This window comes from Astyanax mexicanus, chromosome 8 (genome assembly GCF_023375975.1).
Source record: "Astyanax mexicanus isolate ESR-SI-001 chromosome 8, AstMex3_surface, whole genome shotgun sequence".
In the NCBI taxonomy this organism is placed as follows: domain Eukaryota; kingdom Metazoa; phylum Chordata; class Actinopteri; order Characiformes; family Acestrorhamphidae; genus Astyanax; species Astyanax mexicanus.
Window position 1 is genome coordinate 49,858,850 of NC_064415.1, and position 15,610 is coordinate 49,874,459.

The following is a 15,610-nucleotide window of genomic DNA, read 5'->3' on the forward strand; positions in this document are numbered from 1 at the left end:
ATTAATCATTATTCTTGATTGATTGATTATCAGAATATGGAGGGCCTGAACAGCTGGGAGGATGGGAAACTATCAGCCATACATTTTCAAAAAGAGCGGGAAAATATTCTATTACACATAAACACTATTAATCATTATCTTTGATTGATTGATTGAACAGGTGTTGGGGGGGGGGGGTTTGGGGGGGTGGGGGGGGGGGGGTTGGGGGCGGGGTCAAATAAAGGTCAACCTGTCACTTTGATGGCTTGTGTCCTATACTATATATATCTTGACTTCAAAACAAACACAAGTAACCGAAAAAAGATTTTAAAATGAAATAAATACAGATCTCTGCTCATCCTGCTCATACACGGATTATGATGTAAGGTCAGACAATGAAGAGTGAGTGTAAATTGGACTTTAAAAATGTCTTCTTTTTTTAAAAAAGGTCTTGTGAAAGTCTTTATTGTATCTAAGATTCTTAAACTTGTGTAAGTGTTTTAGTAGTTTGCTCTAGTTGTTCAGTGTACGTGTGTTGTTATGGTGTTATTTTGCTGTGTCTTAAATTTCTGTGCTTTAAACAGAATGCCATATTTTTTTTTTTTTTTTTTTTTTTTTTTTTTACAGCAAAACACATAATAAAGATCGATGGAAAATCCGGCCTGTTCAACGGCCTCGCCCCCAATCTTGTTGCAAGGACCATTGGCACTGTTGTTCAGAGAAAAGTGTTGCAGGTAAGATTCAGGATTCTCTTCACTGTTTAAATTTAGTCTTTACCCAAGCAGAGCCATGCCGCTCATCAGTAATATAAGAAAGTGTGCATCATGACTGTGTTATGGACCAGCATGATAATGGAGATCAGATCATTCATTTGTGAATGAATGTATGAATCAGTTCGAAAGCTTTGCATTGACCTTTACTCTAGTTTGGTGCCAGCGACAGCTCCGAAGGTTATTTATGCTCTGCTTTTATTAACTGAACTTTTTTTTATCATCCCCAGAAATACCAAGAGAGCAATTTAGAGGCAAGCCCATCCTGACATTTGCTTTATATTATTACGTTGCAGCAGCATTAACTAGAATAATGTTTATAGTATCTTCACAATAAATATCTGTACAGTAATTTAAACTTATTTTAAGGTCTCCTAGCTCTTTGTGTACTGATTGCAGTCTACTCTTGAATTTTGCAGCAATATTTGTGGTAATAAATGTGCATGTATGCATAGTTTTCTGATAATGCTTTAACTTTTTAAAAATCTAGCTTAGTTTTGAATTTTCTCAAATATTTTTTCTGTCACTGTATTAAACAATACAAATACCAGCATTGGCATACGAGTGCATTTACAAAGGTGTGTAGACAAGCAATCAAGACAAAACTTCAATAACAGACATGTCTGTGCCTCTGCACTATGCCATGATAAATAGTAGCATATTCATTGTAGTATGCTTGGTGTAATGGTCATAATAGTAATATAATAGTGCATATAGTATCTGCTTTTAAAATTGGCCTGAGCATTTTGCATTTAACTGTATTGATATGTCACAGATTTACATGTTTAACTCAGAAATAATGACAAAGCCTATATTGCAAGTATGATTTTGTGGGAATGCTTGTGATTGCAAGTTTTTGAGGGACTGGTAACTACTAAGTAGTAACATTTACCCATGAGCACTGATTGATTAACGCAAGGCAAGTTATATTGTGCATTTTAAACAAAAGGCAATTTATACAAACAAAAAAAATTGGAAATTGCAGTTCCCACAGAAAGTGTGATTGCAGCTCAGCAGTGTTGCTGTGCTGAAGGTGTTGATTGTTAGGTTGTTGCTAGGTGTGATATAGCTCTTGTTTGATGTTGACGCCCAGTTTGATGTGATAAGTGAACATCGCACAATTCATTCTTAAGATGCAAAATCATATGATGATGATGTTATGAAATGTATGCAAGTCAGATAGGTGCAAATAGCATAAAGTATAAACCTATGATGTTAGTTCTATGAAAAGTGTGAACTACACTAACTACTGTTTGGGTATCAGAATTGTATTTATTATTATTTTTATATATTTTTTTAAGTTTACTGTGTGAATATTATTGCACTTATCTAAATGCTCCATACAAGCTTAAATATTAGATTCTACTACAAGCTGTGCTTCAGAATTTGGAATAAAATGAGCATATTAAAACACACCTCGGGGAAAAAATGAGACCACTTAAAAAATAATCAAAAGGAAGAAAGATGATAACAATCCATCAAACCAAGCTGAACTGCTTGAAGTTATCCAAAAGCAGTGTGTAAGACTGGTGGAGAAGAACATGTCAAGATGCATGAATGCTGTGATTATTTTATGAATAACTTTATGAAACTTTATGAATATGAACTTTTTTCTTTGCATTATTTAGGTCATTTTCTGCAAATACACGCTCTTAATGGCAATAATTTTATTTAGAGTTTGGCAGAAATGTTGTCTGTAGTTTATAAAATAAAACAACAACAACAACGTTCATTTTACTCAAACCTATAAATAGCAAAATCAGGAAAACTGATTCAGAAACTGAAGTGGTCTCTTATTTTTTTTCTAGAGTTGTGTATTGGACAGACTGTATAGTAAAATCTTACTGTTTTTTTCCCTCAGGTTATGAGCAGTAGCCAGAAGAAAGAGGAAGGCTCGTTGCCACATGTAATCAATGAGGTAAGTCACTCCTTTATCTTCACTGATTTGCCTGGTTGTGTACTTCGTTCATTCAGTGTGTATGCTAGTACCTTTCACTTCACTTATTTTAACTGTTAACAATTGTAATGTTTTGAACATTTGAGATTGTTGTCTAGTTTGGTCTGATTGATCATGGACCAACTAAACCATCAAACTCAAACACACACACAACCCTGTGCTTTTCTCCATGAGGGGTATAAAATATTTGTGCACTGGTCAAATTATATCTTGAATTAATTTTCTTAGTAAAAATGTTTAAGCCTTATCCAGATGAGATTAGTTTCTTAGTAGGTCCTAGGGTGATTTTCTCTTTTATGGGGTCCTGCGTGATTTTATTCACGTCCAGAAAGTCCATGTATGTTTTTACAGGCTGAATTACCTACTGTTTTTCGTTGAACTCCGGTAATTTTATTCCCGCTCTGACACACATTTCTGAGTTTCGTTACCTCGCGTTTTATAAAATAGCTTTTTGTCCACTGCCACGCACCGTAGTTACACTTTGGGCGCCCGTTTCCACAGAGATCCACGTAAACATAACAGCGAGTGGAAACGGAGGAGCTAATAAACGTGATGTCATGTGACTGAGAAAACCAAAAAACTCACTGGCCCTCCTGTTTTTTCAATTGCAGTCCAGATGCAAGAGTTTTATCACTAAGTGTGAAATATTTTTCACAGATGTCCTCCTGAGACAATAATACCCTCCGGAGAGGATTTATATTTGTCATTTATTTACTTGTCTATACTTTTGTATTATCTGTCTTCACTCAAAATAAATTATATTTATCAACATTACAGACAACCAAGGAGATGATCGCACGCTCCTGTGCCACAATAGTCACACACCCATTCCATGGTAATATTCTTACATTTTTATTTGTTTTTGTAAAATTGTCATTTTGTCAATTGGATTTAAACTTTTTGGAATCATGCTTAGATAATGTATTATGTTCTATTGTCTGTTCTCAGTGATCACCCTTAGATGCATGGTCCAGTTTATTGGAAGAGAAGCAAAGTACAGGTAAATCTTTCTCTGTCTCTCTGTCTTACTCTCTCTTGCCCTCTCTATCTGTCTTTATTGCTTTTCTCCCTGTCTCTCTCACCCCTGTATTAATGTGCAAATATTGACATACTCTCTCACTCTTTTTAGTGGTGTCTTTGACTCCATCATCACAGTCTACAGAGAAGAGGGAATCCTTGGATTTTTTGCGTATGTACTAAAATAAACCTTGAAAATCAGCACTTTATTTTTTTTTCGGCTTGTGGAAATTTCAAGGGTTTCTTTTTCTTTTATCACATATTAATAACTGTGTGTCTGTGTTTAAATAGTGGCCTCATCCCACATCTTGTTGGGGATGTTCTCTCTCTGTGGATCTGCAACTTGCTCGCTCATCTCATCAATACATACGCAATAGATGACTCAGTAAGTCTGTGTACTAATGATGTGCATTTACTAGGACCATGTAACAAACTCAGCACTTTGTGAATTTGTAGGATATAAATAAAAAAAATCTAAATGCTAGTTTTGCGTTATTGTGCCAAGTCATGAAAAATCATACTCCTTAGTTTTTAAATTTTTGGCTTCTGTAACTAGTTATATTGTATGATAGTGTTTGTTGTGGTTATTGGTAATAATATTTTTCTATAATACACAGCCCCCTTTTTTATGAACTTCTTACAGTGTCAGTTTTTGTTATCTCTTGTAGATGAGTCACACAGATGAAATAAAGAACTGCTCCCAGGCTGTGACCGGGGTAAGTGTCATGGCCAGCTTAATTTTGAGAAAAATGTGTTTTGTTGGTTACCTGTCTAATACGTGTTTTTTCTATGGTTCAGTTTTTCGCCAGTATGCTGACATATCCATTTCTATTGGTGTCCAACCTGATGGCAGTTAATAACTGTGGGTGAGTAATGTGTTTGGTTTGTTATTGGACAGTAACCTTGGGATAATTCAGTAGATTATCACGATAATGTACATGTTTGAAAAAATCTAAATTAATAAAATGAAAATTTTGCTCATTGTCTGGTGGTATTGGTTCATTAATGAGTTCTTCAGTAAACCAATATTAAAGTGCTGCTTATTTGCCCTCTGTTGTAGGTTGGCTGGCGGTCTACCACCCTATGCTGCCGTTTACCCCACCTGGCTTGACTGCTGGAGTCACCTAAGCCGGGAGGTCAGTAACATGCATGCACACGCTGACTCACACTTGGACATTGTACTGAGGATACTCTATTATTGCCGTGCTTTCAGCCCTTATCCAATAGCCCAGGGCTTTAGGGAATGTCTAACTATTCCTGCATTCCAAATTTCTTTCTTTCTGTCTTTTTCTTTCTTTCTCAGGGCAATATGAGCAGAGGCAACAGTTTATTCTTCAGAAAGTTACCAGCGGGGAAGACATATGCCATTGAACAGAAGCGATTTTTCTGAATGGGACGCCAACAGTGTGGTCTTTAATTGTGTTAATATAAATGAATTGGCCTGATGGCCTTGGTCTGGGAACTCCTAATCCTTTGTATGCACTTGTTTTGTGGTGGAAAATAATGACAGGAAGAAAGAAATATTCAGAGTCTCTGAGTCTTGATCAGAATGAGTAACAAGATTTATTGAGAAGCCACACGTAATGAATACAGAGTGAACTCCTGCCTTGCAAGAGTGCCATGCTCTCTTTATACCTTTTAGATCCTCCCATCCCTTACTTCCCAATTATGGGCACAGTGCCACCATTGTGACACGTCAACTTCTTCTGACAGGTGGTATGACATAATCCCTTAGTGAGCATATCAGACTGGTTCTCAAAACACCGCAAGCAGAAGGAAAAATGACCCTGGCGCCAGAATTGTAGACAGAACAATCCGTGACGTGCACACATACATAGACACACACTGCTTTCCCCAGATAGAAAAACTCTCACTCAGCATCTTAGATATGCTCCTGAGTACACATTATCATCGCATGGAACAAAAAGTAATATCATTAATAGTCGTCATTGTTTATGAATCATCACACGTCATTGATTATGAATCATTTCAATAAACACCTTCCATCACACTCCCCCCTTTGATTCTGAATCAATAATAATTTTTTACAGATAATTTTCTTTACCTTCATCAAACAAACGGTCCAGCCTAAATGCAGTATCTAACTCTATTGTATCTACTGCAACTTGCAGGAACTGGCCTTTCTTCTGCATATGGCGGAACAAAAATTAATAGATATATATTAGAAAAGAGTAAAAGTACATCAACAAATAAAATCTCGATAGATCAACACATTTGCAACCCATAGAGAGAGAGAGAGAGAGAGAGAGAGAGAGAAAGAAAGAAACAGAGAGAGAGAGAGAGAAAGAAACTAAAGCCAGTCGAGGGACAGAGAGAACTCCTCATACTTCATCCAAGCAGTTATACACTTTGCAAATGACATGTGATTGTACAGAACTTATCAATATGATTACGTCAGCAGAGTCCAGTTAACAGCATGTTGTCCAGTTTTAATGACGTGATCCGCTCCAGCCTGTCTGAGCAACAGGTTCTTATCATGATGTTGTTCAGCACTGTGTCCTTCATGAACACAGCAGACAGTCCTTAAGTGTCCTAAAGTCTGTAAGAAGATGAGACAGAGGAAAAGAGTGGATGTAAAGATCTTCTGACTATCTGAGGAGAGGTTTCCAGCACTTCACTCAGATAACTTGTTGTCTCCTAGTTCATATGCACTGGTCCCAGAACAGCAGAACAGCAGTGAAGCTTCTCTGCCACTCAGGGTCACATTCTCCTCACAGCTCTCACTGTTGATGAAAACACTCTGACCTTCCTGATTCCTGAAAAAAGTAAAAAAAACAACCTCCAAAGCCTTGTCATAGTGACAGTTAAAAAGAGAGCAAAGATCATAAGGTCTTTAAGTGAATTATAAAGTGAACAGTAAAAATAATAACTGTATATATAAATGTATAAAACATTTAAGAATAAGAGTGTGAAGGTGTGGTTATCTCCAATCACACCCTTCACTCCCCCCTTCTAGACCAAATGGAATCATCCAAGATTCCATGATGGTCTACATAACGCCTAAGAAGCCCCGGGAGTCATGACAAGTGTCCGCATACAGAGTATGAGAACAAGTGTTTCTTCATCTCAGCTGTGGACATGCTGGGGCCTATTGCACACCAGTCCCCACGCCGGACTCTCCCTGCCTCGTTATGCCCACCATGGATCTGAGAAGATTCATAAACAAATTTTACTACATTAACTTTCTCTTTTTTTTTTTTTTTTCCCTCCCAGAATTACAACATGAAGTTTAAAAGTGTTAAAATCAAGTCAATGTTTTTCAACATTGTCACTGTTTTCGCTCTAGACTATAGAATACATAGTCTCAACATTTATTTATCAAATGCCTTCTTATTTTCTTTTAACCTTTCACATTGTCTAATTTAATCTTCAACCACAATAATGTATATATTTTTTATACATTAATTGGACATTTTCTTACACTAGATGCTGAGAAGCTGATCTACACCTTTGTTTTGATTAGAGTATTGTAATGCATTATTCTCTGGATTACAATTATTATTCTCTACAATTTACAAATTGCATCGTGGTCAAAAAGCTGCAGCTACAGTTCTAACTCACACACAAAAAAAGAGAGAAGATTATTTAGATTGGATTTTAATATTCATTTAGTGTAAAAAGTGTAAAAATCTCTTAACTGCTTAGCAGCTAAGTATATATCAGGACTCCTGACAGATCGACAATTCCAGCTCATTTGTTGAGAACATTTAGCGTTGCATTCTGTATTTATGCACCAAAGATTTGTAACTCTCTATCAGTTTATATCCATCAGGGATCACCCAGTTCTTCCTTTGAAGCACATCTAAAACGTATTTGTGCACTTCAGATTAATCTTAGTTTTATTTATTTTAAAATAGTTTGTTATGTGCCAAAATTCTTAATGCCAATCTGTAGACAAACAATCCTCAACTTTACACATACTCAGAAATCCTTAAAGCATTGTTCAGAATATTTAGTCTGATTAGTGCTGTTATTTGAGGGCGAACACACAAAGAGCATAAAACACCCCCTTTTTATTTTAGTTATTGAGTAGAGAGTTCAGTTCCTCCAAAACACTGATGAGTATGATGCAGTCAGTGCATTTCCTCTATATCCTTCGTAAACTTATTTTCCATCTGTTAACTTGAGTCTAAAAACATTTGGCTGATGTTAGAATTTTAATGTGTGTGGAGTTGTGTCCACAAGCTGTTGTAGGGATGGTCCACCTACGTTTAGACTAACTAGTTTCTATGGCAGTGATTTCAAACCTATGAGCTGCAGTGGTCCTGTTTGAAGTTATTGGCCTAATATTTATTTTTCTTGTTCAGTTCCAATATATGTTTTTTGCGAACTGTGCTACCTGTAAATTAATTGCAAAAGTAAAAACATATTTAAGTTTCACTTGTTTGGCATAGTTGCAAGACTGTTAGCTGGTGGTTTAGCAAGCTAGTTATTATATATATATTGAATTAATTTAGCATTAATATTAATGCACATATAAGAGAAAGATTTCTATCTTACCCTATATATTTTTTTAAAACTTTTGGAGCAAACAAAGCTCTTTTTGTAGTTGATAGTCTACATTGATGTATTAATAAGATTTTAAATGGTTGATTTTTATTTAAGCCAGCATGCTTGGTTACTTTAGCTAGTTACAACTACATCTGAGTTTATATGTATTAATTTTGTCAAAAGCCAGTAAACAACTTCCCTTACATAAGCCTTAATGGAGATGATTGTTATTAAAAATGTTTTATACAAATCATAGTCATTAGGCAACATAAATTACATAATGTAAACCTAAAAAAAACTTTCCAGTGAAAATTGAGTGTGATAGGCCTCTAATGTATTAATCTGCCCAGCAACCATGTTTGGCTACTATTTACAATTAAATATATATATATATTTACTTTTTTTTTCTTAAAAAGAAAGGTAAAACAGTCATAATTTGAGTCACCACCAGATTTAAAGTTTAACCAAACATTTTCTACATGAGGCATAAACATCAAAAATTAAATAAAATCACTCCTTTTAATAATAAAAAAAAGTAAACAGGCATAAAAATAAAAAATAAAAAATCTGGTCTCACGTCTCCGTTGCTGGCTCAGGCTGAGGTGTGGATCCACTGGGCTGATTGGCTGCTGGGGGTGGGTGGTGTTGATGGTTGAGCAGGTGCTGTCTGAAGCGGTCTCTGATCGCTCAGTTCTTCCAGATCTGAAACCAGTTTCCTGGACCAGTGCTGTAACATTTGAATCACAACAGGTCCGGTAAAGACGCAGTCCAGCCGTCGACCGACAGCTGGACCAAACACAGTCTCTCATCTGAGACTCTCCTCATGAAGTGCTCTGGTTCAGATGATGTCCAGAGTACTGTTGCAGAGGACCCTGTCTCTGAGGGTCAAAACTCCTGTGATGAGCACCACCCCCGCCTTCTCAAACACCCAGAAAACAGCACTGAGCAACATTCAGTCAAAAGAGAAAAATCCCTCCAAAAAAAAAACTCAAAAGAAAAAATAATAATAATAAAAAAGAAATCCTGAAAGGAATTCTATAATATGGTTAAAAATTGTTTAGCCTCATGAAATAACTAAAACAAAAATTATTTCCAGCCAAACAATGCTTGATATTTCTAAACTGTATAAACATTAACATTATATTGTTGTGCTCTGATGGGGACTCAAAATATAGCCAAGAATATGCAAGCAAGTTCTTCATTGCCAGAAATAGAAAACATATGGAAAGCAAAACAGAAAGCTTTGTTTTTTTTTTTTTTAAAGACATCTGATGTCTCCTTGTTTAAAAGTCAGAAAGAGAGACCCAATTCACTGCAGCTCGTAATAGATCCAATACTAAGTTTGTCAAATTACACCTTTCCAAAGAAAGTAAGATCTTTCCTTACTGGTTTCTTAAATCTACTATCCTCATTAAGAGAATCAAAAGGTCAGCATAGACTGAGATACACGAGAACCACTAGAGAAATAAGATATGTGTATTCTTTAAATCTCATTCAGCTGAGACTGAGCTGAAATCAGTCTCAATAAGAAAAGAATAAGAATAGAAAAGGCCTAAACCACATGAAGACAGAAGCTGTGTTCAGAATGGCTCACTCATTAACTCTTTCACTATGTAGCATTTTCTATTTACTGAACGAATTATGGAACAACCAAACAATAAACCATGTTTGTCCTGCTCTGAGGACGTCTAATACAACAGCACTGCATTGCATTATAGTATATTTTGGAATTTCTAAATTTTGTGATGCATTAGGTTTTTCATAGTGAACTATATAGGGAATAGAATGTACTGCTGGGGTTTTAAACAGTACTCCAAAAATGGTTTACACACTATATAGTGCACTATTTCTGGGATTCTGACACAGCCACACACAGATTATATTCATCATTAGATTCGCTTATAGAATATCAGAGTTAGACAAATGTTAGAAACATACACACTTACACACACGCACAGACACACACAAACCAAATGTGATAGAAGATAGCAGATAAGAGATGTTTTGTCTATCTCTCTCACTGCTTCATTCAACACACGCAGAAACACACACACACACACTGTCTCAAAAGCCTGGAATCCTCATCTCTTTTCTGTTTCAATCAGGGATGACTTTCACAATGTGGACATTTGTACAAAACTCATCACTACTATTTAAACATGAAGCAGTCTCACATATTCACTAAACTGCCATCCTCAGAATTCTACAGCATTCTCCATAAAGATAATGAAACATGTTACATTGAACAGTACCAGCATGGCTCAATATTCTGCCCTACTTTAATATATGTATATTGGGTTTATATGCTAACGATTCCAAACTTTTGAACAGCACTACATAAACACACACACACACACTTTCCATTCTAGAACTGCAGGTTCATTACAACATCTCAAGGTATAGCAAGGTTTCATTCATAGTCAACTCTGCTATTGTTTACCTGTTTAACTCTTTAACAGGCCAGGATTTTTGACATTACACCACTAAATCTTGAGGATTTCTATATAAGAATTACATAAGCTTTCATGTTTTATGAGGGACATTACTGAAAAGCATAATTGCAATTTGAATAGAACATATAAAACATGTTTAAGTAAATCTGATGATGTCAAAATATAATGAAAAAAATCATAAAATTAGTTTTTCCTGAATAAAAACCAAACAGTTCATGTCCTCCAAAGCTTTAGTTTTGTTATGTTTATCTACTTTTTTCATCTATTTTCAAACATGCAAAATTTGGGTTAATTACTGTTCTGATCTGGAATTATTTAGTGAAGTAGAGAGAAAACAACCAGCTTCTCCAAGTAACATGTAGGTGGTACAAAACCCTGTTAAGGGGTTAAACCATTAACAGAGTTAACTTTTTGAACCATTTTGTGCTATTTCTGCCTATCAACTTAGGCATGTCTAAAACCAGAATCAGTGCTGCCAACTTATTTTCATTTCTTTTAATACATGTGTATATTTTAAATAATTCACTAGATTGGTCTAAAAGAAATCTAGTGATGTGGTCCTAAAGTTGGCAAAACTGAGCTGAATTTCTCAAAATATGTGTTTCAAAATTGTGTAAAGAAGTTTAGCCATCATTACAAAAATAAATCTAGCCAAAAAATTAAATTTCATCACCACCTTTAGGATATATAGGATGATAAAATATTAAGATGTATATAATTTTTCAAACATTTTATAGAAATTACTGAGGCAACTCACCACCTCCCACAGGTTTCCGGACAGAAGAGATGGTGTCGGGTCCAAAACTGATTTAATAATGATTGCAATGTACCTCAGTTCCAGAATTAAACCCACTCACACACAGCCTCCATACAGACAGGACACACATAGACACACATAGGTCTTCTGTAATGCTGAAAACCTTCTTTATACATTAATTTTACCAAATAATCGTTAGAACTGGGATTAAAACGACCATAGACACAAAGACCACAACTACCATGACCAAGTGAAGAATCCTTTTCTGCAACTGTGTTTACTTTACTTTCCCTTACATAGCCTCACACTACCTCACACTGCCTCACACTACCTAATCTAATCTATATTTGGCGCCATATATAATATTGGTATATTTCTCTACCTCATCTGATGGTAAGATCTCATCCTCTCCTAATCTGCTGTGGTGGTGCACCACCTTTGAACACTTGGGAGATAAGGATCATGCAAGACGAAAAAGCGTCGCGACTACGACAATATTGGTATACACTACTCTTATAGCCAGGTTCTGTGGTCGAGGTACTGCTCCAGGACCCCCGAACTATAAGGTACGAGCTCTAAGCTCCGTTTGGACTGGTACTGTTCCAGGACCAAACCACCAACTGCCACACAAACACCTTTATGGCCGGTTTCTAGGACCGGTACTGTTCCAGGACCCCTGAACCATAAGGCAAACAGGCCAAAAAGCCCCCCCTGGACCAGGGCATCATCTCGCAAGTCACCTTAACCCCCAGTGCCCTTTTGATATTACTTAATTAAATGTAACCTACCTTACACAGCAGTTGGTCATGACAGTATAGAAGGTCCATAAATTACAGCCCAAAGCAGCATCATTCTTTTTTTCTTTTTTTTTTATCACAACCGGGCGGAAACACCAAAAGCTGTAGGGTAATTTACCACAGCACGACTTAGATAAAACTCGGATGTGAGAAATCTCAGAACATGAAATGATGACCAATGAGCTTAGAATTTAAAATATATTAAAGTTTACTTGAAAAATAGTTTCAGCATTACAGATATATAAAAGGAACAAAAGTTAATAGATATATATTAGAAAAGAGTAAAAGTACATCAACGAATACAATCTCGATAGATCAACACATTCACAACCCAGAGAGAGAGAGAAAGAGAGAGAAAGAGAAAGAGAGAGAGAGAAAGAGAGAGAGAGAGAGAGAAAGAGAGAGAGAGAGAGAGAAAGAGAGAGAGAGAGAGAGAGAAAGAAAGAGAAAGAAACTAAAGCCAGTCGAGGGACAGAGAGAACTCCTCAGACATCATCCAAGCAGTTATACATTTTGCAAATGACATGTGATTGGACAGAACTTATCATATGATTACGTCAGCAGAGTCCAGTAAACAGTTTGTTGTCCAGTTTTAATGACGTGATCCGCTCCAGCCTGTCTGAGCAACAGGTTCTTATCATGATGTTGTTCAGCACTGTGTCCTTCATGAACACAGCAGACAGTCCTTAAGTGTCCTAAAGTCTGTGAGCAGAGGAAACGGAGGAAAAGAGTGGATCTTCTGGCCTGTGTGTGACTTTACGTCGTGTAGAACAGGCAAGCGCTGGCTATCTGAGGAGAGGTTCCCAGCACTTCACTCAGAGAGCTTGTTGTCTCCTAGTTCATATGCACTGGTCCCAGAACAGCAGAAAAGCAGTGAAGCTTCTCTGCCACTCAGGGTCACGTTCTCCTCACAGCTCTCACTGTTGATAAAAACACTCTGACCTTCCTGATTCCTGAAAAAGTAAAAACAACCTCCAAAGCCTTGTCATAGTGACAGTTAAAAAGAGAGCAGAGATCATAAGGTTATTAAGTGAATTATAATGTGAACAGTAAAAATAATAACTGTATATATAAATGTATAAAACATTTAATAAGAGTGTGAAGGTGTGGTTATCTCCAATCACACCCTTCAGTATAATGTGGTAAAGTCAATTCATCCTAATTATTTATCATTACTATATAAAAGTATATCATTGCTCACATGCAAATATGTTACCTTTTCATTATTTTTCATTATCTACACACATAGGAAGACGAACACACATAATCAAATTCTTTAAACATACTTCAAATTATGTTGGGAATACCTTGTTATAAAAGTCCCAAAATTCTACATTCAAAATATTTCCCCATCTGTTACATTGAAGAGTTTATGATAAATAATCTTATTTTTATTCTGAATGTCACACCATATGACATGGTGTCACGCCATATAATGAATCACACCACACAACATCTGCAATCTGTATGCAAAAATGTGTATCAGCTGAAGTTCAATTTCAGTTACAGCAGAATCACAAAGTTGTTAAAGAACAAGTGAATTCTACTCAGTGTAGTGAAGAATGTTTATAAGACATTAATTAATTCACTTACTGTATTCATTAGATGTTGTATTTTTTTATTTTAATCTGTTGAATGTTAGCTACAGGAATTCTAATAATCTTCAGTAAATCATTGAAGTTTTTTATATTTAATGCATCATTTCTTTTTAAAATGAGAATGAGCAAAACAATGATCGATCAGAAAGCTGATGATGTACAGTTAGCCAATAAACATCGTGACACATTTGGCGTCTACTTCAGGAAACAAACAGGAGAACCGTGTGTTTATAATATATGCCTTTCCTGGATTTGTGCTGAAACTAAATGTTCAGGTGTGCTACAGTGAAATGCAACTGGGTAAGATTGAACTTGCATGTATGTTTGAGTAAGTGAGTGAACCTGCATGAATGAGTGAGTGTTGCTGTATAAATATTACATTTGTGAATAATGTACAGTAAAAATGTGTTAAACGAATGAAATAGTGAATACTAACTTATAACTATACTAATAACCTAAGTAATAGCTATAACGTATGAATCTAAGAGCATTATTTATGTATTTATATGCAGTTCATATCATATAGTGTGATAAAATAGACCTATGGTGTGAAAAGAAAACCATCACGCTATATGAAGTTTCATGTACTTAGCATGACTTTAGGCAATGTGGTACTTGATTTTTCTGAAAGAATAAAGAGCAATAACACAGCCTGTTACTTTCAGTGTCTTTCTGATGTGTTGTTCTTCCTCCTGTAAGAAGGAGGACCCCACTCCCTAAAGGTCTCCTCACAACTGCCCGTTTAAAAAAAGGAGTATGGTGTCACACCATATGACATTCATTTTTGGGACACAATGTTTTAGTTAATGGTGGCTTCAAAATATTATGCCGAACTTTTGGCCAAGCAGACTCCCAAAATAGACATCTGGGGAATTAATGTATGATTAATTAAACAGAAAATGAATTAATTTGCTTGTTTTTATTCAAAATCTATCTTTGTGAAATGTGATTAGTTGCTGTACTTGCCAATTTATAAAGACATACGTTATCCAGCGCTGCGCTGCGTAAATTCAAGTATAGGTCTCTGCAGACCGGACTAGTGGGCGTGTCGAAGTGTATGGGCGTGTCGAAAGGTGGGCGTCTTTGAAATGTGTGGGCGTGTCGAAAGGTGGTTTACGCAATAGAGTGGGCATGTCAAAACTTTACTGCCGAAAAGGATTAAATACGCTTATAATAATCACAACTCCACCAATTTTACCCGATTTTCACACGGTTTGGTTTGTTACAAACAGCAGAGATGTAGCAGTTATATTATGTTCTTTAACAAAGACAGACATATGGTATGCCATATTAAAAAGTGTATAAATTAATTAATTTTATATTTATATGTACATAGACACACATTAATTAATGTATGCACTTATTAATATGCCATACCATATGTCTGTCTTTGTTAAAGAGCACAATATAAAGTATTTAAGCATGAAAGCACATATTTGTTATGTGTCACAGCGTCCTGAATCATTACTACATCATACTATAGTTGGTAGAGTTGTGAATATTATAAAGGTTTATTAAACTCCTTTCTCAGTGTAAATAAATCCACTGGGGGCGCATGGTTGCCAACTCCAAAATGGCGGCCACGCTGAAACTTCAGGTCCAATAGACCAATAGTCGACCACCTTTCGACACGCCCACACCTTTCGACACACCCACTACTCCGAGCTACAGAGACCCATGTCTCCGTAAAGTCGAACAAGCCTAATCACTTACCTATGAAACAGTATTGTAGTGGCGCGCCGTCTAAAAGTTCCATTTTCGTACCACAAC

General features: G+C 36.1%; 1 protein-coding gene and 2 long non-coding RNA genes across 3 annotated transcripts in view; 2 read left to right on the forward strand and 1 right to left on the reverse strand.

The window, feature by feature from the left end:
* The window catches only part of LOC125803866 (mitochondrial carrier homolog 2-like), a 32,646-nt gene extending 27,353 nt beyond the window's left edge, over positions 1 to 5,293 (forward strand). Inside the window, exons 3-12 of the mRNA XM_049482430.1 lie at positions 607 to 713; positions 2,611 to 2,667; positions 3,484 to 3,541; positions 3,655 to 3,706; positions 3,836 to 3,895; positions 4,015 to 4,108; positions 4,392 to 4,439; positions 4,522 to 4,589; positions 4,784 to 4,859; positions 5,027 to 5,293. Coding sequence (XP_049338387.1) covers positions 607 to 713; positions 2,611 to 2,667; positions 3,484 to 3,541; positions 3,655 to 3,706; positions 3,836 to 3,895; positions 4,015 to 4,108; positions 4,392 to 4,439; positions 4,522 to 4,589; positions 4,784 to 4,859; positions 5,027 to 5,113 — 707 coding nt within the window. The 3' untranslated portion in view covers positions 5,114 to 5,293. The remainder of the gene's footprint in view (positions 1 to 606; positions 714 to 2,610; positions 2,668 to 3,483; positions 3,542 to 3,654; positions 3,707 to 3,835; positions 3,896 to 4,014; positions 4,109 to 4,391; positions 4,440 to 4,521; positions 4,590 to 4,783; positions 4,860 to 5,026) is intronic.
* LOC125803882 (uncharacterized) lies at positions 5,278 to 13,330 on the reverse strand. The gene is made up of 2 exons (XR_007440238.1): positions 13,185 to 13,330; positions 5,278 to 6,489 (listed from the first exon to the last, which is right to left on the reverse strand). It is a non-coding gene; the product is annotated as an uncharacterized LOC125803882 (long non-coding RNA).
* LOC125803883 (uncharacterized) overlaps positions 6,483 to 15,610 on the forward strand; it is a 37,656-nt gene continuing 28,528 nt past the window's right edge. The window contains exon 1 of the long non-coding RNA XR_007440240.1: positions 6,483 to 6,658. This is a non-coding gene — a long non-coding RNA (uncharacterized LOC125803883). The remainder of the gene's footprint in view (positions 6,659 to 15,610) is intronic.